General features: G+C 31.3%; 2 protein-coding genes across 3 annotated transcripts; one reads left to right on the top strand and one right to left on the bottom strand.

Annotated features, from left to right (window-relative positions):
- Window positions 1-1038: 1038 nt before the first annotated feature.
- LOC109796709 (protein HEAT INTOLERANT 4) lies at window positions 1039-7680 on the top strand. Of its 2 annotated transcripts, none has more exons than XM_020356469.3 (14): window positions 1039-1264; window positions 1377-1415; window positions 1507-1560; window positions 1643-1706; window positions 1838-1896; window positions 2215-2339; window positions 2442-2501; window positions 3588-3646; window positions 3797-3876; window positions 4011-4049; window positions 5765-5827; window positions 5913-5960; window positions 6046-6174; window positions 7464-7680. In XM_020356469.3, the coding sequence occupies exons 1-14, from the start codon at window positions 1145-1147 to the stop codon at window positions 7479-7481; spliced, it is 957 nt and encodes a 318-aa protein (XP_020212058.1). In that variant the 5' UTR covers window positions 1039-1144; the 3' UTR covers window positions 7482-7680. The 2 variants fall into 2 exon arrangements, with proteins under 2 accessions (XP_020212058.1, XP_020212057.1); XM_020356468.3 differs by lacking the exon at window positions 7464-7680 and adding an exon at window positions 6929-7411 and having other exon boundaries at window positions 1043-1264.
- A 1760-nt stretch (window positions 7681-9440) lies between these two features.
- CPR5 (protein) lies at window positions 9441-12972 on the bottom strand. The gene is made up of 5 exons (XM_020357938.3): window positions 12496-12972; window positions 12142-12198; window positions 11766-11801; window positions 10792-11619; window positions 9441-10265 (listed from the first exon to the last, which is right to left on the bottom strand). Exons 1-5 carry the CDS (start codon window positions 12790-12792, stop codon window positions 9735-9737), a joined length of 1749 nt encoding a protein of 582 aa, XP_020213527.3. The 5' UTR covers window positions 12793-12972; the 3' UTR covers window positions 9441-9734.
- Between the last annotated feature and the right edge of the window lie 11789 nt (window positions 12973-24761).

Raw genomic sequence — 24761 nt, 5'->3', positions numbered from 1 at the left:
TATTAATTTTGAGTTTGTTTGTTTATTTTTTTTTATTATAAAAACACTTTTTTTTATTTACAAAATAAACATTTTTCTACTTTTTAATGTGTGTAGTCTTTTTTTTTTTTAACAAGTAGCTTTTTGCTTTTTTAAGGAAGTAACTTCTATATACTTTTTCAAAAATTATTTATTTTAAAAGCTTTTATTTAAAAACACTTATTTTTGAGTTTAAACAAATAAACCCTTTATTTTTCTTCATTCAAATCTAAACATCTATGTTATTTTTATTAATTGTATTATTTTTAAAAATCTAGATTATTATCTTTTACAATCTCATAAAATTCTTTCAAATCTTATAAATTCTTATGATATAAATATATTAAAATTAATATTACAAAATCTTAATTATAATATAAAAAAATATTGAAAATCATTACATTCTTACAATACCCTTAACAAAATCTTAAAAGTTATATAATTCTTGTAAATTTTTTAAAATTCATAACCCTAAACCGTAAACAATAAAACCTAAATCATAATTATTATTTTTTTATCGTTAAAATTGTGTTATAAATTTTAATCTAAAACACCTTGAACTATCGATAACCATTTTGAGATGTTGAATTCCAAGGTCATGCATGGTGAGAAGAAAATAATAATACAACTCCTTTCAATAGTTATTAGAATTTAACAATAATATTTTAACACCTTCATAATTGAGTTTAACAGTTTATGTACATTTAAACGATGCTATTAATTTTTATTTTTTTAATCATTAACCGAGATCACTCCCTTTTTCCTTTAAAATGAATTACTGACTTGATTGAAATCCAAAGAATCTTTACACAATTAGCATATTTAAATGAAACTCTTTAATTAATTAATTAATTATATTTTTTTATTAGCACACAGAAACAGCACCCCAAATCCCAACAATATCCCATACCCCATGTTTTAATTATTAATTAATTTTTAGAGGGTTGGGTGAGTTGTGATTGTGAGTGGAAAATTTGAAAAGTATTAGTGACCGACGCATCCCCGCCTCTTTCATAGTTAGTGTTTTGTCTTCTTTCAAATTTGGACTCTCCGCTTTCCTTCACTCTCATCACTCTTCTCTCTCTCTCTTTCTCTCTCTCTCTCTCTCTCTCTCTCTAAATTCACCATGAAGAAAGGAACCAAGAGAAAAGCGAGGCACGACGAAGAGCTCAAACAAACCAAGAAGCGATCCACCAAAATTAAGCCTCCAAAGCCCGACGAGTACTTCGAGGATAAGCGCAACTTGGTATCGCACCCTAATTTTCAATTTCAATGTTTCTCGAGGGTTTCTACTATTGTTTATACTTCTTAATCCATATCGTTGCCAATCACATTTATTTACTCGTGTATATTCGTAGGAAGACTTGTGGAGAGAAACATTCCCTGTCGGAACAGAGGTTTGTTCGTTTATTTAGTCAGATTTCTTTGCTTATTTATAACTTGATTGCTGTAACCTATTTTTCTCACTGCCTCTTGTTATGATGACAGTGGGATCAATTGGATTCTGTATACCAATACAAGTGGAATTTCTCTAACCTCGAAGTGAGTTTTATGGTCAGTTTTAACTGTTTCTGGATTTTGCCTTTTATGTAACGGTTTAATATTTCCAATGAATTGTGTTCAGAATGCGTTTGAAGAGGGTGGTGTATTGCATGGGAAAAGAGTTTATCTATTTGGCTGCACCGAGCGTAAGTGACTTGCAAATTTCACTGTTTTGTTGTTACTTATTTTGCTAGGGTTTGAATTTGATGGGCAGCTGTAGCTCATTGCCCTTTAATTGGTGTTTTGTCTGACTACATGTCCTTCTTGATTTCTTCAGCTCAATTGGTCTGGTTCAAAGATGAAAGCAAAGTTGTCTGCATACCTGTTGTTGTGGCTGTAAGTTGTCAAACCTGGTTCTGTTATGTGTTGGCCAAATTAACTAGTGCTAATGGGGTTTTTTGCATTAGATTGTGCAATTTAGGAATAGTTATTTGTGTTTTCTAGCTTTGATGTGTGTCGCTCCTAGTGGGGCTTGGTCTTGGGCACAGGCATTTGGAAGGAAATTCCAATTCATGGATGCAATGCAAAAATTCATAATTATTTGTTGGAGTCAGCTTTGTAATTGATCAATTTTGAAAATTGTAAAATCTAAAATTTAAAACTTTTGCTGTTATTTTAACTTTAAAAATGTTTTATCTTCCTTTGTGTAAACAGGTTGTATCACCCTTCCCACCGTCTGATAAAATTGGGATTAACTCAGTTCAGAGAGAGTCTGAAGAGATAATTCCCATGAAACAAATGAAAATGGACTGGGTTCCATATATCCCCCTCGAAGATCGGTATTCTTCTCATTTTGGCTATTCTTGAAGGTGTCTTTGAGGTATTGCTTCATGATCATCTCTGAACTTATTTATATAATTTTTTGATGTCTTCTTCAACAGAGAAAGTCAAGTGGATAGATTAAAGTCTCAAATATTTATCTTAAGTTGCACCCAAAGAAGGTATTGCTCTCTCTTTGTCCTTTGCCTTAGTCTGTATCAATGGCATGTTTTTCAGTCTTTTAGGTTTCACAAGACCAGCTATGCATTTTTATTGAAGATGTTTGATTTGTTAGAAGTTCTGATTCCATAGGTTTACTTTGTAAAGTTATCTTTCTTAGATAGACCGTTGTCTCTTATGTGTTTTAATTCCTTTCTACTTATCTTTTTCAGTTCCCATTGCTTTTCATTTTGAAGGACAAAATTCTGAGCTATAAACTAATCTTTTTATTTATTTATTTATTATTATTATTTATATATATATATATATATATATATATATATATATATATATATATATATATATATATATATATATATATATATATATTGCTTGGTTTTGCATGAGTTTCATTTACCCTTTTCCTTCATATTGGATAATGGATATTACCAAATGATTATAGTTTTTTCAACTTGTACTCTCTGGTTTTCAAATTTATTTTATTATCTTTTTTGATAAATAATAATGCCTTTTTTATATAGTACTTTGGAACCTGCAAGGTTATGTAGGGGAGAGGTGATACCACTCCTTAAAGCCAGGCCTTGAGGAGGGGTGAACTCCTATTTAAAATACGAGTTCCATGTGTTAAACAGTAATCACAGATAACATGCTCTCACTGCTGCAACAGTGCTTTCGTGAAAAAAACATTATTTAAATTTTTTCTTGATAGGTAGGTTCATTGGTGATCTTTTTCAGCCTGTCTATAACTATATATGAAAATGGATTGAACCTTTCTAGATTCAACTATACCTTTAGTTCTCTTGATCTCTTGCAGGTAAATATTATGAAGTAAATAAATGAGTATGTGATTTCAATTCTAAGGACGCTTGAATATAATGTTAATTGGGAAAAGTGGAAAACAGAAAGTTCAGTGCTTTGATATTGTGTTTAGAAGCTGATATGCAACTTGATGAGTTGACCCTTTAACGTAGGAGCTAATTTAATAATGGTATCTGATAGTTCAAACTTTTGATCCATATACTCTTCACCCTTGATCTAGCATGTTCATGAATGACTTTTTATCTTGTGATATAATCTGTGTGATACAGGGCAGCATTGAAACATCTGAAGTTGGATCGTGTAAAGAAATACGAGTATTGCTTGCCTTGTGAGTTTCTAGCTCTATAGCATAATTGATCACATGAATATGTATTCTAGTTGTATACTTGTATATGATAGTTAGTGGAGAGAAGATATAATATTACCCTTTAGCCGTTATGTTTTGATTTGTTATATCCTTTATTTGTTATTTTATCAGACTTCTACCAGCCGTTTAAGGAAGACGAACTTGAACAGAGCACCGAAGTTCCAATAATATTTCCAGCAGAGCCAAAGCCGGTAATTATGATTGAGAAATTTTTTGCCGAGTTGCCAATATTATTTGACATATTTACATGAGTGAGGCAGGTCAGTACCATATTAGGTAATTACTTATCTATCACTTTTTCAGTTTTTCTCTTTTTTCATTGCAGGTTTTCTGTGAATTTGATTGGGAATTAGATGAACTTGAGGTATTGAATCTTTTTTCTAATGTGTATAGTTTTGGATATCAGATTAAGCTTACCAGAGGTTGTATTTTATAAATTAGGGAGAATGATTTTATTTTTATAACTTAGTACTTACAATCATATAATAAAAATTATCATCAAGCTTGACATTATTTTTCAGGAACTTCTTGTTTCTTTGGCTTGTCATTTTTCAATTACCGTTGTCTTCTAAAAATAAGCAGGCATGTTAACATGATATTGAATTCTTAAAAATATGGACATATCTCCATTGAGTGATGCTGATTGTAAGAACACATGGAGTATGGAGAGGTTATTTTTGCAAATACTTTACCGGTGTTGTTTTGTTTCTCCACATTCAATCTCCTGATAGAGACTGTAAAGTAGAGGATAGCTCAAAAGGATATAAATCTGGAAAGAATATAATATATATAATATATAATAGGTTAAAACCCTTATTTGGTTCCTTATAATATTTTTTTGTTTCAATTTAGTCCCACTTTAATTTTTTGTTTCAATTTGGTCCTCAATAATTTAAATCATTGCAATTTAGGACTTCCGTCCAAATGATTTAAACGGAGTTAACTGGTGACCACGTGGATGCTACGTGAATACCACGTAGATGAACAGGTGGATGCCAAATTTTATGAATACACGTGGAACCAGAACGACCCGTTCTGAAACTAGAACGGTCCGTTCTGCTTGCACATGTTATGTGTTAATTTTGAAACTGGAACGGGCCGTTCCAAATGCAAATTTAACACAACATGAGTGCATCAGAACGGACCGTTCTGCTTTTAGAATGGGCCGTTCTGGATTCAGAATGGCCCGTTTCCAGAACGCCATGCTTTTTATTGTATTTTTTTTTCATTATATATATATATATTAATAAAAAATACAATAAATAAAAAATACAATAAATTAATATTATTTATGAATAAAACTAAAAAAAAAATCAAATAAATAAAACCTTCCAAAATCCTTCTTTGATTTGAACTTATCCAGTTCAAAATCTTGACCAAAATACCGCAATGTGATTCAAAAATTGAAAATAAAAATTCATAACATATTATAAATTCAAAGACAGAAACATGGTTCAGAAACTGAAAACAAAAATTCAGAACATAACATATACTAAAAAAGTTCAAAGAAATTACTGAGAATGCACATGAAATAACATATACTGAAAAAGTTCAAAAATTCATCCTTGATTGTATAGTATCAATTTAGTAGTAAGTGATTCATTCCAGTTTGACTAACAATGAAATAAAACCTGCTACCATTGTCCTTAGTGATACACTGCATCGTCCTTAATGATACACTGTATAGCCTAAATATTTAACAATTGAAGTTATCAATCCCCATTGGCAATATTACCAAATCTAGTGTTTGAAATGCTTTGTACCTTGAGTTTTTTTGCAAAATTCTGGAACTAGAACGACTAGTTTTGAAACCAGAACGGGCCGTTCTGGTTCCAGGTGTATTCAAGAAATTTGGGATCCATCTACGTGGCATCCATGTGGGCCACCAGTTAACTCCGTTTAAATCATTTGGACGGAAGTTCCAAATTGCAATAATTTAAATTATTGGGGACCAAATTGAAACAAAAAATTAAAGTGAGACTAAATTGAAACAAAAATATTATAAGAGACCAAATAAGAGTTTTAACCTATATAATATTAGACAAAGGTCTCACGCAAAAATTGTTCTGTATTCCACAGGAGTTCACTGGCAAGCTCATAGAGGAGGAGGAGTTATCGAGAGATCAAAAAGATACCTTTAAGGTATCAAGTAATGGGAAACCAATAATCAATTCAAGTTTTCTGTTACTTTCAAGTACCAGTTAGGCTGATCATTTAATTGTTTTAGGAATTTGTCAAAGAAAAAGTACGTGAAGCGAAGAGAGCTAATAGAGAGGTATTTTTGCTTTTGGTTCTGCCTATAATGTGTTGTTGGCTTGTTGCTTTATGCCTTTTTACCTATTTTGTTTTGTCTCTTGTAGGCCAGGGAAGCCCGAAGAAAAGCCATTGAAGAAATGAGTGAAGAAACTAAAGCTGCATTTGGGAATATGAGATTTTATAAGTTCTACCCGGTGCAAAGTTCAGATGCGCCTGATGTATCAAATGTTAAGGTTGGTGTTTGGGCATTCTAATGCAGCTTTTTGCAGTTTCAATTTTCAAATTATGTTGACATCTTAGCACAACATTAAGGCGTCAAGTTATGCCCTTAAAAATGGTAATCTTTCCCTGTTAAATTCAAGACTTATAATGAATGTTAAGGAAGAGTGACTAGGCAATTATAGTTCATGCTCTATCATGTGTCTATACTATATATATATATATATATATATATATATATATATATATATATATATATATAGTAATGACAAGGGAAGGGCCAAATAACTCTGATGGAAAGAGATATTTGATTTTTCTTGCATCTTTAGATTGTTAAAGCAAAGTAAGAAAAACGGCTATACTTCCTGTAATGAATGCAACTAGCTAGTCCAAATCAGATGTGCAAATCTTAAAATTGTTAACCATTCTACTTCTGCACATATTGTAATTAAAATAGTATATTCATTTTAGAAGGATTATCCAGTATGTCTCTTTTAATAGTATTGAGTTTTCTCTAATCAATTATCTTCAAAAGAAGATTGAGATTCTTTGTTTTCTTTTTATATTTTTTGGCCAACCTATGATCAATTATCTTCCATTGAATGTGATGCTTCTTACAATCAGCAGAGGGAAAAGAAATGATCGTAGCGACATTTATAAAAATCACCATTTTGTTTCACATAATTTATATCTAGTTGATTACCTCATACACTCGCAGCACTTTTTTCATTTACATTTAATGTAACACAACATTCTTTGCGTTGGCAGTCTCCATTCATAAACAGGTATTACGGAAAGGCTCACGAGGTTCTGTAATTGGATTCAAGACGATAACAACTTCATTTGCAGGCTCGTTTTACCTGCCAATAGAGATTTAGTTATTTATGACGTTCAGAAGGCAACCACCTGGTGCCTTGTTAGCAGTCTGATGGGAACATAGAATGTAAAATGAAACTCAGAAATCCCAGAGAAGTAAATTAGATGTTAAGATAGGAGGAATATATGGGATGGATTTCTTATTTCCAATTTGTAGAGAATTTCCGAGATTCAGGAGCCTCAATTTGTGTGGCTCTTGCTTGTCTTGGTTTCACTTCTCAGATTCTTTGTCCATTGCTAAGTTGTATGGCAGATTTTTTATTAGAAGCTAAATGAAAATAAATTAGTTATTTAACATCGAAGTATGAAAATGTATGTTCAGGGGACTGTTTGTTGGATTCCTTGAATGAGATATTTAAGAGTTATTTCTGAGGAGGTTGTGTTATGCCGCTAATTTCACTTTTTTTTTTTTTTTTTCCTGTTTCAGAGTATAATTCATTATTAACCAATATGGTTTGACTGGATCTTGACCTTGGGCCCTGAGGTCAAGGAGCCCAAGCTGAAGGGCCAACCACTTAGGCCCTGCTGGGAGCTGACTGGGCAAATCCCCAACATAACGAGAGAAACGATCCTTCTTGATGTTTCCCAGCTATGAAGGGTTGTGGCTGATGCTAGCACCAATCAAGATGATATATATATATATATATATATATATATATATATATATATATATATATATATATATAGAGAGAGAGAGAGAGAGAGAGAGAGAGAGAGAGAGGTTATAATAACACTGGTATAACTTTTACTAAGTGTTACACCATTCAATAACTTTATATTAATTATGAATTTTGTAAATTCAATCGTTAAATTGAAAGTTCATATTACCTTATACGTGTATATCAAATTTTGTTAAAATTGAACAACTTGAAGGTAATCAAAGTGTTCATATTTTAATGTATTTTGAAATGAATATATTATGTCAATTTTGTTTTATAAAAATGAAGTATCAAATCATCTTGGATTAATATAAAATTTTGTATATATGATCTAAGAGATATGAACTTTCAATCTAACAGTTGAATTTACAGAATTTGCATTTAATATAAAGTTATTGAATAGTGTAACACTTAGTAAAAGTTATACCGGTGTAATTATAACTCTCCTTATATATATATATATATAATTTAAAAACAATGACAATAGGGGTGAGCATTAACCCAACACCCAACCTAAAATTGAAAAAAATAGAAAGGAAAAAGGTAATTGTGTAGATTTGAACCAATTATCAATTTAGATGAGTTAAAAAAGTGATTTAAAATCGTTAATTTTGATCGGATTTAGTTCGAGTTTTTGAATTTATTGGTATTTAAATCTAATCGTTTAAACAAAATAAAGATCAAAACAATTATCATTTAGTCTCAAAAGATAAATTTATTGTTTCATTTTTAATCTTTATTATGTACAAAAAATTCTAATTGAGGGTGTAGTTTGTAACTTCCTTTTTTATATCATATACTTAAAAAAATTAAAATATTTAAATTATTTAAAATTTGAATAATTTTATTCATCTTGAGTCTAAACAAATTAAATAACATTTGAAAGACTAAATGTATAAAAAAGGATAAAAAATTTGAAAAGAAAGAGATAATAAATTTGATAAAAGCTTTATTTAGACCAAGTAAATGATTCAAAGTTTAATATATCTATATAATTTAATTTATAATTTTAATCTAACTAATTTTTGTTATAATTTTATTTACATGTTTTGAAGAATATTGTTAACACATTATCATGATTTTCAAAGTTTAATTATAACTTTTATTATATTAAATTTTTTAAAAGTTTATTTACAAGAATTAAATATTTTATAATCTTCATTTATAAAAATTGTTATGTTAGATTTTTGTAATGTTAAAGATTTGACAAATTAATATTATGTTTATTTATGTGAAATGTCATCTTTTTATTAATTTATTTGTTTTATACATAAATAAAATACAAGTCGTGGATGTAGATATGAATACATAAGTTGGGTACAAGAATGATAATTAAAAATATTACCCACATAAATATGAGATTAGATGTATGTATTATTTTTAAACACAGGTATAAAAACAAATACTACAAAATCCTATCCAGACTTTATCCATTGTCAACCCTAATTGGACTTGCAAAGTGCAAATACATTGAGTTTGAACAAGAGATATTTTACAAATTACAGCTCATGAACTGAGTTTTCTAATAACTCATTTTCTGACTAAATTCTCAATCCAAGTTACAAGAAATTTAAAATGAAACATTTCAAATAGAGAACAATTTTAGTACACTATTAATGCAAACAAACTTCCACTACAAAGTAATTAGATAACATCCTATGTATACCTTTTAAAATAATCATTACCGAAAATTGAAGTTTTCAATAATATAATTAACAATTAATAAATTGAGAATGTAAAATACATTTGCGCAGCAAATCATTATAATTAAATATATATATCCCAAAAAATTACATCTCCTTTAAGGACTCACTGGCAGATTCTTGTATAATAAAAGAAGAATCTAGCAGCAAATGCAAAGCAAGGCGGTGCTCACGATACGACACTAACTCATTGCACAACTTTAAATATTACATCATAGCATAAAATAATTTGCAAAACATGACCTAAAGAAAACTATATGCGGGCAAAATACAACCGATGGTGATTGGTTACATGGCTAACCACAAAATACATAAATGTCTTCCACGACCAGTGCTTTACCATTCGGATCCGTCGAAATCTGACCCCTTCAACGTAAAATGGTCTTTCCATTGACCTAGGGTAGCAAAAGGCATGAGACCACAAAACAGTGGTAGAAGCACAAGCATAGCACCATAGAACAGAACCCTGCGAATCCAATATCGAAAAATTGTATTCTTCTCTGTCGTTTGTGGTGCAGTGACTGATCCATGAAGGATTGAGTACAAAGCGGATGTCCAGCAAAGAGATAAGAAATGCAGCAAACACAGGATCTCCCAGTAAAAGAGCCACACATCACCCCTCCCTCCCAGTGTGTCTACACACATCTTGCCACAATAGCCACAACCAACTCCTAACATTAAAACGATGAAAGTAACTGGCATAGTCTGCGATGACGTTGTTGAACGCTGCAGGAGCAAATATGCAACTGCAAAAATCATTAAGACACCAAATGCCATTCGGCTCATTACTTGAACCTGACACCACAAAATATTCAACCTTGAATTGAATGACGTTACTGACTTAGGAGTCCACCACGAGGAAGATTCCTAAAATGGAAAAAAAAAAACCAACATTAATACCACACAATTGTGCAAAGGCAATGCTGGATTAAATATGCAGATGAAATCACTGAAGTACAGTCATAATTACATCTTATTTTACGTAGTCTGTATCTTGAATCTTAAATTAGAGCGGACATAAAAGGAAAGATGATAAGTGGAATCTTTGATCATGACAATTCACACAGACTGCCTTTGAAAAGAAAAACTAAACATGGAAATCTTAAAAACAGAAAACTTCAACAATATACTCCCTGTCCGTTATTTTTCACCAAACAATTTTAGAACAAAGCTACTCTAATTCTAAAAGATTACTTAGCCACTAAATACAACAGAAAACGATTCTGCACCAATCAATAAATGGCAACTGATTAGAATTTTAGAACCTAATCAAGGCAAAAAATCTGAATAACTCTCCCAAAAATTGCTAACCAAAGCATGATGCAATATATTCGGTGCCTCACATGCACCAAACAACTTGGAACCAGGGAAAAACAAAAGATTATATACTTGCCTGGGTTGATGGTGTACAAGATTCAGTAGCTTCAGTAATCCGTTCGTAGGAATAAACATAAGCACCATACAAAAGTGAGGATGACATAATAAGCAAACCAGTAATAAGACAGTCTATGCACTTCTTTTTGAGTTCACCATGCCTCGTATCTTCCAACTGGGTCTTAAACTTTTCAGCTTTGAAAGATGCCTTCGATTCCCCCATGGCTAATTTGGATCTGTTTAGATTATTCGAATCATGTTTGGCAGACAATGCATCCTCTTTCAATTTCAAGCTTTCCATATAAAGGTCAAGTTCCCGTGTCTTGAGTTCATTAGAACGCCACTTGAGTTCATTAGAACGACACTTGAGTTCATTAGAACGACACTGCTCCATGACAGACTTCTTAATAAGACTAACCATGAGATTATTTACAGATCCAGAAAATATTTGAGAAAAAGAAACCATTTGGTTTGATTGCCCATACGAAGTGAGATCACGGCTAACAGAACCCATATGACAGATATCCCTGCCCTCTTCAGGAGAATCAAGACTAACTGAATCCGTATGAAAGTTATCCCTGACCTCTTCTGGAGAATCACGACTAATTGATTGATTTTGTATTTCAACATGGGATGGCCTTGAATAAGCATCCTCTGTAACAATATCACCTGAGCATACTCCTTTGTCAAAAATCAATTTAGAACTCCGAATTTCTGCATTTGTATCATTTAATATATTTCCTTCATTGCTCTTGGATGATTCATAGATCAACTGAAGAGTACTCAACGTGCTACTGAAAGATTGTTCAAAGTTGCTCATCAAACCATCTAGCTTGTCTCCAAAAACCTGTTGCCGGATATGCAGAAGGCAAAACAAGTAGCACGCAGACATTACTTCACAAATTGGACTTTTCCTAAAGTTGACATGAATAGCTAAAGAAACATAGAAAAACTGCAAACAAGGGATGAATCAACAATTGATGTCTGGCTTACACTGGCAAGAGATTCTTTGATAGCCGAAGAGCACATCTACAATTACAACAAATAACTCAATGAGTCATCTCTAGAGTCAAGATATGCTTTACAAACAAACGCACACAATGATATCAAATAGAGCAAACTACATTAACTCCTACTGAGGTTTCGCCAAAGCTTCCGATCCCCCTTCCTCTTTTACCTCAACATTATGCCCCTTTATTATTTGAAAAACATTACATTCCTACCCCTTATACATTACCCTGATACCCTTCAATTGTTAGAAAAACATTACACCATATAGCCAATCTAAAGAAACCTCAAGCGGAGTTAGTGTATTTGCTGAATCAAATATTATTCAATTTTACTTCAAAAAACAGGGAAAAAAAATTACCATTGAAAGATGATTGGGAGACATATCCTCAGCTGCTCCATCTTTTCTATACAACACCTTAAAGAAAAATAATAACAAAATCTTATGCACAATATCAAGCAATGATTAACCGACAAAAATTAAAACAGTTTCATATTTGATTGCTTTAGCGTCATCTCTCGTTATATAAACACGTTACAACAGTCCATGTAAGACATGTCACATTAGTATCAAACCAAAAAAATACAAAATTAAAACTAACATTCATTAATCAGAGGAAAAATTGGAACCAATAAAAAAAAACAGCATGAAGAAGCAAAACAATTGATAGAAACTAGTTGTTAAATAGAACCAAGCTTTAGCATCATCATTTACCTGAGCCATCACAGCGGCGAACGACATTCCGAGAGGAAGGCCAATGGTGTCCACATTATTAGCCCTATGGCGGCGAACAAGAACTCTAGAGTTCCGTCGCTTGAATGCCGCACCCTTACCTTTACCCTTTCCTTTTCGAGACGAACTCGACGACGTCGTTTCGGAGGCTTCCGAACTTCGCGTTCCGTTCTCCATCGAAGCCTTACTCTCGCATTGGTCGATTGCCGCTTCCGAGGAAGAATTCTGAATCTCTGCCATGTCGTCGCGAGACGCAATTTCAGTGCAGAGACGAAGCATCCATGAAATTTAAGTTGCAACGGCCAACGAGAAGAATGAAGAACCCTTGAATTTGAAGTGGCTAACGTTACAGAGCAATGATTAGGGCACGCGAGAGAGTGTTTGTTTTTCACTTTTGGGTTCCCACTTCCCTCTTACCTTCTTTCTTTTTTGCCGCGTTTTTCTCGTATTGCTTACGCTCTACTTTTTCATTTTTCTTTTCCCCAAGATGGAAAATATTTATAAATTCTAGCCAATATATTTACTATTTATTATGCTCAAAATATAAAATCTGTTTACTATATTTTTTAGTATGTTTGTTTTATCGGATAGAAATATTACGCGACAATGATCAAGATAAATCTTTAGATTTTGTGTATCTATTTCCACTCTAATACTTACCCGACCTTCTTTTTTTTTTTTTTTTATCTTTTGTATTTATGTATTTCTAACTTTGTGAAAGTTTATTTCCTTGTTACCATTTTTTTTATTATGTTGTACATCAAAATAATTTTTATGTGAATATATATATTAGAAGCATATATAATGAAAATATATTTTACCACGATAGATAAAAATAACATTTAAATTATAAATAATTAATGATTGAAATTAAAATTTAATTATGAATTTCTTCAATTTTTATAATTATTTTCATTATCATTGATTGACATGATCATTGTTATTATTAACATTATTGTTATTATTATTATCATTATTATTACTACAACTAATATCACCTTCGGGTAGCAATAATGATTAGTAATATTAATTATAATAATATTGGTACGTAGTGATTGACAATGATAGTGAATGATAATAGAGGTATCATGGTTAACATTATTGATGTTACTATTATTTTTAATATTGTTATTAATTACAATGTTATTATTATTTTTATTGTTATTATTATTATAATCATGTTGTCATTTGTTATTAAAACAAACTTGCATTTTACTTTGTACGTTTTTTTTAATCTAGATTCTCAATCCTCACTCACCACATAGTAAGTATAAGGATACATTATTATTTTTTTGTCATTTATCTTATTTTTTAGATTATTTTTGGTTATTTATTTGTTTAAATATTCATTTTTTGTCCTTTAATTTTTATATTTTGGTTGATTTGTTTTTTTAAAATAATAATAATTTTTAATTTTACATCACAAGTTTGAATAAATTATTGATTGATTCAAAATGTAAAACTTGTAATATTAAGTTTACCTACGTGAAAACAAAGAATTCAATTAATGTTCGAATACAAAAGGATTATAAAACAGTAAAAATTATGTGAAAAACATATTTCTCAAATAATTAAAAAAATAACATGAAATTAAGGGGGTGTATTGGATTAGGATTTTAAAGGATTTTTTTAGTTAAAAAAAATCCTGCGAATTTTAAAAGACTTTACAGGATTTTCATGACTTTTACGATTTTACAAGATTCTACAAGACTTAAAATCAGGATATTAATGGATTCTACAAGACTTTTAAATCAGGATTTTAATGGATTCTGTGGGATTTTGTAGAATTTTCGTGAATTTTTGACATTTGATAAGATTTCAAAAAAAAAATTCATACATTCAAATTTAAAAAAAGTCAAAGACAAAAATAATAAAAAATAATAATGTCTAGATAAATAATAATAATAATAATAATAATAATAATAATTCTCCATAATATTTTATCCTCTTAAATAGCATTCACCCACATATTCATAGCTATACTAGTCCTCCAAGCATTAGCGTCTTTTCGCTCTTGCTCCTGAGTTTGAATAATAGGTTCAAAAGTATGATCTTCATTAACTGGTAACATTGAAGATGAAGGTTCATCCACCGCTTCAATTGAAAATTCATCAGAACAACATTCTTTACGTAGAAAGATATGTATTGTTGCACATACTAACACAAGTTCTACTTGTTTCTTAAATAAAAATGGAGGTGCTGACTTAAAAATTGTGAACCTTGATTTAAAAATACCAAATATTTTCTCGATTACATTCCTTAAAGACGCATGACGAAGATATTGAACAATTCTTTCTCATTTTCAGGCTCATTACCCTGACCTGCAAAATCTTGTAGATGATATCTTACACCTCGAAATGGAGCGAAAAATTGGCGTCGATTAAGAAATCCACAATCCACCAAAAAAATATTTACCTAATTACATATGCAATATATATAATATTAGTATAATAATAATAATAATAATAATTATTATTATTATTATTTAAAGAATAAGCATTTAGATATATAAAATATACATATATATATATATATATTATTTTAGTTATATATTATATGATAATTTTTAACGATATTTATAAATATAAAATATTCTAACAAATATTTTAATAATATTTTCTCTTTTAAAAAATAAGCTAATGAAGACATAAATCCTAAACCCTAAAAAATTAGATACTGCAATGTCTTATGTTAATTTTCTTTTTTTAAAGTATAAAAAAGTCATAATTTTACAATATAAAAATAAAAAGAAAATTTCATAGTAAAAAAAAATAAAATAATTGTTGAGTCGTAAAAAGAAATCGCAGTTTTTATGCTGAGAGGGTTCTTCCCCAACTAAGATCCATTTTCATCTCATTCTACTCACAAAAACCCTAACAAATTCATCTTATATATATATATATATATATATATATATATATATATATATATATATATATATATATATATATATATATATATATATATTGTAGAGATTATGATATCAATTTCATTTTTCACCTTTTTTTTTTCTTGACGTGTGTTATAAAAAAATTACCACTTAAAAATTGAAATTTCAAACATTTTTGTGTGTTATATAATTGAACAAATTCAACTACATAGAATAAAATAAAGCAAGTCAATTAAAAAGAACGAACAGAAAAATAGAGCAAATCAATGACACTGTCATGTACATATCGGAGTTTCACAAAATAAGGGAATGAGATGAGAACAGTACTACAATATTATATATGAACAATGAAAAATAGTGTCGTATTATTAGTAGAGAAAGAATGGAGAAGACAGGAGCATAAAAAAAAAGGTGAAAAACTCACTTGAAAATTCTTGAAAAGTCACTTCAAACAATCCTTCAAAATCCGATGGGTTTGGATGAGATTGTTTTATGAATTTGGTATTTATAGATAACACTAGAAAATCCTTCAAAATCCTTCAAAATCCCTTTCACACAACAATCCTTTAAAATCCTTATATTTTTGAATACCAATGAATTGTTTTTAAGTTGTAAAAAATCTCAAATGAATACCAATGGATTTTAATGGACTCTTTAAAAAATCTTGAAAATTCAGATTAAATACCACTGGATTGTTTTTAAGTGACATAAAATCCTGATTGAATACCAATGGATTTTTTTACTCAAAAAAAAGTCTTTTAAAATCCTACAAAATCCTAAACCAATACACCTCCTAAAACTTTGAGTTTTTCAAATTTTGTTTACTTATTTTTATGCAATTTTCACTACATTTATAACACTTATTTTTGTTAGAATTTCAATTGTGTTCAACACTTTACATATAATTGAATCCAATTGGACAGGTTTTGAGTTAGTTAACAAAGGTTTCAAAATTGTATCTCCAAATTAAAAACAATCATATTTTTAAAACAACCCAATCAACTCAAATTAAGAAGTAAATGATCAAAATGAATATTTTTATCAAAAAATATTGGTCCAGAAAAAATCTTAAAAATAAGATAAAAGACAAAAATATAATTTAATCTAAATATATTTATCTAATAGCATCATTATTTTAGGTAAATTACATTTTTGACCTCTATAATATTTAATCCATGATTTTTATCTCTAAACTTTAACTCTTCAATTTTATAAAATTTACATATTTGGTATGATTGATAAATATTTATTTGCTAACAGTTGATATGATAACATTATTTCTGATCATATACTAAGTAGATGATATGACATTTAATATTAAGTTAGATTACACTTTAATTTATTTATTTTTATCTCATAAAAGTGATGAAAAAGATAAAATAAAGACTAAAAGTGTAGCTTAATCTAAATATTATTGTTATATCATATATTTATTATAAGCTAATGATCATCGTGATAATTTTAATAATTAACAAATGAATATTATTATTGATACTAAATATGTGAATTTTATAAAATTGGAAGACTAAAATTATGAAATTAAAAATTGGAGGATAAAAAGTGATTTGTTTACAACTTCTCTGATAGCATTCTTTAGCTAAGTAATTAAATTAAGCTCCATTCTTCGATTAAATAAAAAAAATATAAGCATTTCTTGGTAGGATTGTGACAATGGTACTGATACCTTAGTTTGTTTGACTCTTCATATACTTCTATATCGTCCCGTTCATGTCATTATTTGATTAGCTAATGAATGCTATAATCATCGTCTATTTTGTCCATTCCGATTTCACTATAACAAGTTTTGTAAACATAATCATCTTGATCATTTTTTCACTCCCTTTTGGCCTATCATTAATCTATTATAAAATACTTCTTTATTAAATAAATTATTTTATAATTGATTGTAAAACTTATTAGTCATATCTAAGATTCGTCTATGTAACATATAATTATGTATTAGCATTGAAAATATCATAATATAGAGCAATGTTTTGTATGCAATAATTTTGAAACTACATTCATTGTTCCTATTATTATTGTATTTTTTTTTTTGAAATATCTGCAACTTGTTCTTCAGTTGGACAATATTCAATTGCTACTTCTTTTTCAGCTACCAGTTCTCGAATTTTATGAAACCGAATATCTATGTGCTTGGACCGTCCATGAAATACTGGATTTTTGCATAATGCAATTGCTGACTTGTTATCACAAAATATCACTGTGGGAGTATCTTGCTTCTGATGCATCACTTCAAGCATTTTTCTCAGCCACGCAGCTTGGGTTGCACAACTTGCTGCTGCTATATATTCTGCTTCGGCAGTTGAGAGCGCCACCACTTGTTGCTTCTTTGATGACCATGATACTGTACCACTTCCAAGATTGAATGCATATCCTGACGTGCTCTTTCTCGTCTCTATATCTCCTGCCCAATCACTATCTGTATATCCAACAAGATTCACATCAATATCTTTATCATAGAAAATTCTTTCTGTCAGAGTACCTTTGATGTATCTGAGAATTCTTTTAGCTGCCTGCCAATGAGAATCTCGAGGCTTTTCCATGAATCTGCTGAGTAGTCCAACTCCATAGACAATATCTGGCCTGGTTGCAATTAAATATCCGAGGCTTCCAATCAAACTTTTATAGAGAGTTGGATTGACTTTCTTGCCTTCAATGTCACTTGTCAGCTTCAACTTTCCTTCAACTGGCGTAGAAACTGGTTTTGAATTCTCCATCTTGAATTTTTTTAAAATGTCAGCAACATACTTCTTTTGAGATATAAAAATTCCATCATCCTGCTGAATGACCTCAATGCCAAGAAAGTATGACATTAGACCCAAATCCGTCATTTCAAAACATTTAACCATAGCCTCCCTGAATTCTGCAAACATTTTTGGATTATTGCCAGTAAAAATTAGATCATCAACACAGAGGCACACAATAAAAATATTGTCAAGATCAACAGATTTGATATACAAAGTGTGTTCAAACGGGCATCTCTGAAAACCATTATCCACAAAGTAAGAATCAATCTTCTTATACCACGCCCTGGGTGCCTGCTTCAGACCATACAATGCCTTCTTCAATTTGTAGACTTTATCTTCTTTTCCTTTAACTTCATATCCTGCAGGTTGCTCAACATGTACTTCTTCTTCCAAAGTGCCATTCAGAAAAGCATATTTAACATCCATTTGATGAATTTTCCAATTATTTTGAGCTGATAGATATATAAGCATACGAATTGTATCTAGTCTTGCTACAGGAGCAAATACCTCAAAATAATCAATACCTGGCTTTTGTTTGTACCCTTTTGCTACCAACCTTGCTTTAAGGCGATCAATCTCTCCACTGGACTTGTACTTAGTTTTGTACACCCACTTTACTCCAATTGGCCTTTTGTCTGCTGGTAAGTCTGTCAGCTCCCATGTTTGATTCTTCTCAATGGCATGAATTTCTTCATCCATTACTTTTCTCCAATGTTGATTATTTGAAGCTTCTTCAAAAGTTACAAGCTCACAATCTGCAAATAAGGCAAAATTGATAATTTCTTCATCAGATGGGTCATTATCATTACCCACAATATAATCCTCCAATATGGCTGGTAGTCTCCTTTGCCTTTGTGGTCTGCTTGATGTTTCTGGCTCATCAGGTATTGGATCTACATGTCCATTCTCTTCTTCATAGTTTTCTAGGTTTACTGCAGGCACCTTTTGGGCTTTGAAAGACCAATCCCACATTCCTTCTTCATTAAAGGTCACATCTCTGCTGATAATTACCTTCTTTGTCACTGGATTGTAAAGCTTATACGCCTTTGAGTTGGTGCTGTAACCAATGAAAATGCACTTCTCTCCTTTGTCATCAAGCTTCTTTCTGAGTTGATTTGGTACATGAGCATATGCTATACACCCAAAAATTCTGAGATGCCGGATTGAGGGCTTCCTTCCACTCCAAGCTTCTTCTGGTGTTTTATCACAAACACTCTTTGTTGGACACCTGTTCAAAATATACACAGCAGTAGAAACTGCTCCTGCCCAGAATTCTCTAGGCATTTGTTTTGCCTTTAGCATGCATCTCACCATATCCATGATTGTTCTATTCTTCCTTTCTGCTACTCCATTTTGTTGAGGAGTGTATCTGGTTGTCATTTGATGCTGAATTCCATGGTGGTCAAAGAAATCTGCACAGGCAAGGTATTATTGGCCTCTATCTGTTCTCAATGCTTTAATCTTACAGCCACTTCGTTTCTCCACAAATGCCTTAAATGACTTAAAGGCATCACAAGCTTCTGATTTCTGTCTCAAAAAATACACCCAAGCTTTTCTGCTAAAGTCATCAATAAAAGTAATGAAATACCTGTTACCGCCATGTGTTGGTATCTCAACCATGCATAAATCTGAATGAACTATCTCTAATAGCTTCTTCGCCCTCCAAGATACTCCAGTTGGGAATGATTCTTTATGCTTCTTTCCAATCTCACACGTCTCACAAACACCATTAGGAATATTCACAATAGGCAGGCCAGAAACATATTCTTTTCTTGACAAATAATTTAATCCAGAGAAGTGAAAGTGTCCAAAGCGCATATGCCACAACCAATCATCATTGGGAATAATAGAACTCAAACAAGAAAACTTTTCATGACAAATCTTCAAAGGAAATAAGCGATTCGGGGTCATTTTTACCTTAGCTATAAATCTTCCACTTTTGTCTATCAACGTGCAGTATCCATGATGAATCTGCATGTTGTAGCCTTTCTCTGATAGTTGTCCCATACTCAATAGATTGTGATGAAGACCAGGAGCATAGAAAACATCAGAGATGAAATTTTGAGAACCGTCCTTCAATCTAATTGCAACTCGACCTTTTCCCAAAATCGGAATGTTAGAGTTATTTTCGAATTTCACAGTAGATTTTACCGTTTCATCTAGTGAGAAAAATAAATCCTTTTTCCCACACATGTGGTTGCTGCAGCCAGTATCTAGGTACCAAATATCTCCATCGCCTGAAAAATTATTTGCTACTAGAAGTAAGGTTTGTGGATTATCAGAACTCTCACCAGTATGCTTATATTGATTTTCTGCTATATTTTCTTGTTGTTTGAATCTACAATCTGCAGCTCTGTGCCCGAACTTTCCACAGTGGTAGCAATTGAAATTTGTCCTCTCCTGGTCGGTGAAGCTGCCTCTTCCTCTTCCACGGTTGGAAGATCTGATACTGTGTCCACCTCTTCCTTGATTAGGTGGCCTGAAATTGTTGTCTCTCCATTGTTGATTAAAATTACAACGACCTCTTCCTCTGAAACTACCACGAACTCTACCTCTGAAATTTATATTTCCACCTTCACGACCTCTACTGTCTTCACTTCGGCTGGATTATGCTATGTTGATAAAATTCACATGGCTTTTCAATGCTTCTTCATTTCCTTTTTCAATTTTCTCTAAGATTCTGCTCACATGACTTTCAATGCTACCTTGCAATTCTGCAACTGTCATGATGTCTGTGTCGTGGGACTCAATTATTGTAGTCACCACATGATCAAACTTCATCGGCATGGTGCGTAGAATTTTCTCCACCACCTTGCTTTCAGGAATATCTTCTCCATATACTCTCATTTTGTTGACAAGATCTGTAACTCGTGAAAAATATTGTTCCACAGATTCAGAATTCAACATTTCATATCTTTCATATTCCCTTCGCAAAGATTGCAACTTGGATTTTTGAGCTTTCTCTACACCTTTATATGACAACTTCAAAATATTCCACGCTTCTTTGGCAGTTTTGGCATTTGCAATTTTGCCAAAAATGGAATAATCTACTCCTTGGTGAATTTGTGACAGCGCCAATTGGTCTTTTCTTCTAGCAATATCATCAGCTCCTTCTGCTAATCCCGGTTCAACAAAGCTCCAAATGTTGTGAGCTCTTAAATGTGTGGCCATCAAAGTCTCCCAATAACTAAAATCTAATTTTCCATCTAACTTGGGACCAGACCAAATAATATTGTAACTGGTGGCCATATCTCTCTCTCAAAGATATAACAACTCTATTTTTTTAACAAAGTGAGAACCCTTTTTGTTCCTCACTCAAATATTTTTTCTTTTCACTCACACTATCACCAGACTCTCAGGCTCTGATACCAAATTGATATCAGTTGGACATAATTTTATCAAATTCACTCACATACGCACAGTGGAAAAACAAGAGAGGAAGAGAGAGTTTACTACAATATATTTCAATTTGAAATTTTGATACTACATACTCAGTACACGATTAGCCTTTTATAGGCTTCACAAAACATTATAATATTAATTAACAACTCACAAACAACATAATTGTAGTAAATATCATTTTAACTTGTGGGTTTAATTGAACGGTGCAGCAATTGTGGAATTTTCAAATTCCAAGTTACTGTCGGTAGCCTACAATTCTTGACTCAAGCTTGATTTAATAAAATTTACCGACAATATATGATTGTGTTTGGATAAAAATTTTACAAATACTCACAGGAAGAAAAAGTAAGATGAATTATATGTTTTATGCAAGTTAAAATCAAGTCATCATACTTTTTGAGCAGTTAAATAAATGAGTTTTAAGAACATCTCTAACGTGAATTTTTATAAGAATCACACATGAGTTCTTACATCATTTTATGTGGGATTTATTGTGCCACATTAACTTTAAGCAACTCATACTAAATTTTTAGAAATTTTATTTTAATGATGGTTCTTATAAGCATCCACACTTTTATAATTTTTTATTTACACATCACATTTTATAATTTAGTAATAATTCAATTATTATAATTAAATATTAATTTAACAAAATATAATATTCGAATACAAAAAAAAATTAATTAAAAATTCCACACATTTATTTTAATGCATATAGAAACATTATATATTAAAAATAAACAAATTACATATTTAAGAGAAATCGGGAAGAGCCGCACATTTCTGCTTCATTCTCCACTTTCGTTGCGTGGAGGAGAGGGGAAATAAGGGAATGGAGAGGCGCGCACAGGCGAGCAAAGGCGAGCGAAGGCAAGCTCGAGGCGAGCGGAGGCAGATTCAGGGACCGACGTGGCACGGAGGTAGACTTGAGGCAGGCAGAGGCGCACAGAGGCGAGTTTATGGACTGGCGGTGCATAGAGAGGTGCGCAGAGGTGGACGGAGACATGCTGGTTCCTTTTCATGAATTTTTCCTTTTTTTTTCGTAAGCAAGAGAGCTTCTGTAAGCAACGTTGCTGGGATTTAAGGAATGCACTGTGCCATCTGGATCATCTCCAATGCAAAATTTTAATAAGGAATGATGAGATGGCATTAAGAAACGGATAAGCAACTCCCACTGGACATACAGTACATAAATGTTAAATATGATAAAAGATATTTTTTATGACATTAAAATTAATTCAGGGTGAAAAAATAAAAAACAAATTAAGCAAGCCATGTTTGTTGAATGAAGTTCCCTTCTTTGCATAATTTATGCAAAATTCTTTTTAGTACTTGTTTCATCACAACATTTTGTGGTGGTAGATGTAGTTTACTGAGTCTGGGGTTTAGTTAAAGTATATTTTGATGGAGTTAACTTGTTGGGAGTTGGGAGTGTAGGCTCTTATTGGGAGTTTTGGGGCGGTGGCTGATAAGTCATCTTCTTAGTTAAGGGAGTGATTATAGTAGAAAATGAAAATATACATGTATACCGTATGGTGGTGGACTCGGTCGAATACTCCAGTACCCGACCCGACTGACCAGATCGACCTAGTCGAGAATGCTGACCACCCTTTACTTGATCCGAACACGTCGGTGGGCTCGGCCAAGTTACGGATTTATATCAGGATAATTATGGAGAGATTAATTTACGTAATGTGCCGGATTAGTCCCCTAATTTCCGGGGGCCAGTCCCTAATCGCGGCCCAATAAGAATCACTATAAATAGGATCTCTGCAAGGTACGTAACTAACTTTCAACTACCACATTTATTATGCCGAGCACTTACTTGAACGTTGGAGTGTCTTTGCAGGCACCCCCCTCTCATTTTGGACTACTCGGAGAAGAACGAGAAAACCTAGACCCAAGACAAGACCCGCTATAACAAGAACAACTAAAGTGTGTATCCTAACACGGGAACAACATGCATATAGACATTCAAGCTAGTTACAAAATGATGGAGACATGAAATATTGGAAAATGGTTAGTCTCATTCTGACCTAATTTATAGTGGGGTGGTGCTTTTTTAGGCGTCAAGTAAACAAATGTTCGTTTTGGAATGATTGTCTACTATTATTGAAGAATACTTTGAGGCATAGGTTTATGGATTTTTCTCTCTACAACAATACTCTCATGATATGTACCTCCTTCACTACGTGTATGATCCTTTTTCAATGTAATTTTTAAAAGTAAAATAAATTAATCTCTTAAAAAGTATAATATAAAAATAAACTTTAATTTTCATGTATTATCAACACAACACGTTCTATATTATTAATTGATTAAAAATCATTTTTAGCAAGTTTTTTTAGGATGACTATTAGAAAAATCAATAATTTTATTATACATCACACATTCTATAAAAAAAAGTCAGTAGATTATACTACTACTATTAATCAATCAAAATTTATGATAGATATAATCTTTTTCAAAGTAATTATTATAAAAATTTAGAAACGTACGCGAGACTAAAAATCCTTTAGAATCTTAAATTATTTATCTTGCAGTTACAAGGAAGATGCTAAATTGCTAAGCAATACTTTATTTTTATTAACCAAGCTTTTTTGTTTTGGGTGTAAATTATTAATAAAGCTAAACCCTAACAAAGACACCTAATAAGTCAGCTAGCAAAACAAAATTAAGCTACTAAGGACAAGAGTGTCAAGTGACGAAAAGATCATATGAAGGTAAATCTTAAACTTTATATCTTAAATCCTAAATTATAATTCAATATTATTAAGCCATTCTTTTAAGAAATATAAATATTAATATTAAAAATATTATAATATACTCGCTTGGAATTTTCAACGCATCCCAAGGTTTAAATTGTTTATTTATGATGTTAATTAACAAGATTTTATTAATGTGAGTTATAATATTCACGCTTAAGTAAAGTTAGTCATTACTATCGACCCTGGATATTCTAGAAAAAAAAAATATTAATGTGAGTTATATTGAAAAAATCTGAATGTCAGTTTTAGAACATAAAAAAATAAATTTGAAAATTGTTTTTAAAAGTGAATTGAATGCGAAAGAATAAAAATAGTTTCATCCATGAAAATAATAAAGCAAAATTTTATGGCTCATGTTGGCTAATGGGATTGCCACGTGGTCCGTTGGTCTCCACCCCTTTCCCTCCTTTCTATTTGTTC

This window comes from Cajanus cajan, chromosome 6, assembly GCF_000230855.2.
Source record: "Cajanus cajan strain Asha chromosome 6, NIPB_CcT2T_4, whole genome shotgun sequence".
NCBI lineage: Eukaryota > Viridiplantae > Streptophyta > Magnoliopsida > Fabales > Fabaceae > Cajanus > Cajanus cajan.
This window is presented reverse-complemented; position numbering and strand designations above follow the sequence as displayed.

Coding starts and splice junctions, on each gene's coding strand:
- LOC109796709 (XM_020356468.3), top strand. CDS start 1,145: ATGAAGAAAGGAACCAAGAGAAAAGCGAGGCACGACGAAGAGCTCAAA. Junction 5,828..5,912: donor ATCAAAAAGATACCTTTAAG/GTATCAAGTAAT, acceptor TAATTGTTTTAG/GAATTTGTCAAAGAAAAAGT. Junction 6,175..6,928: donor CTGATGTATCAAATGTTAAG/GTTGGTGTTTGG, acceptor TTGCGTTGGCAG/TCTCCATTCATAAACAGGTA.
- CPR5 (XM_020357938.3), bottom strand. CDS start 12,792: ATGCTTCGTCTCTGCACTGAAATTGCGTCTCGCGACGACATGGCAGAG. Junction 11,620..11,765: donor TCAAAGAATCTCTTGCCAGT/GTAAGCCAGACA, acceptor ATCCGGCAACAG/GTTTTTGGAGACAAGCTAGA. Junction 10,266..10,791: donor CTTGTACACCATCAACCCAG/GCAAGTATATAA, acceptor TTTCCATTTTAG/GAATCTTCCTCGTGGTGGAC.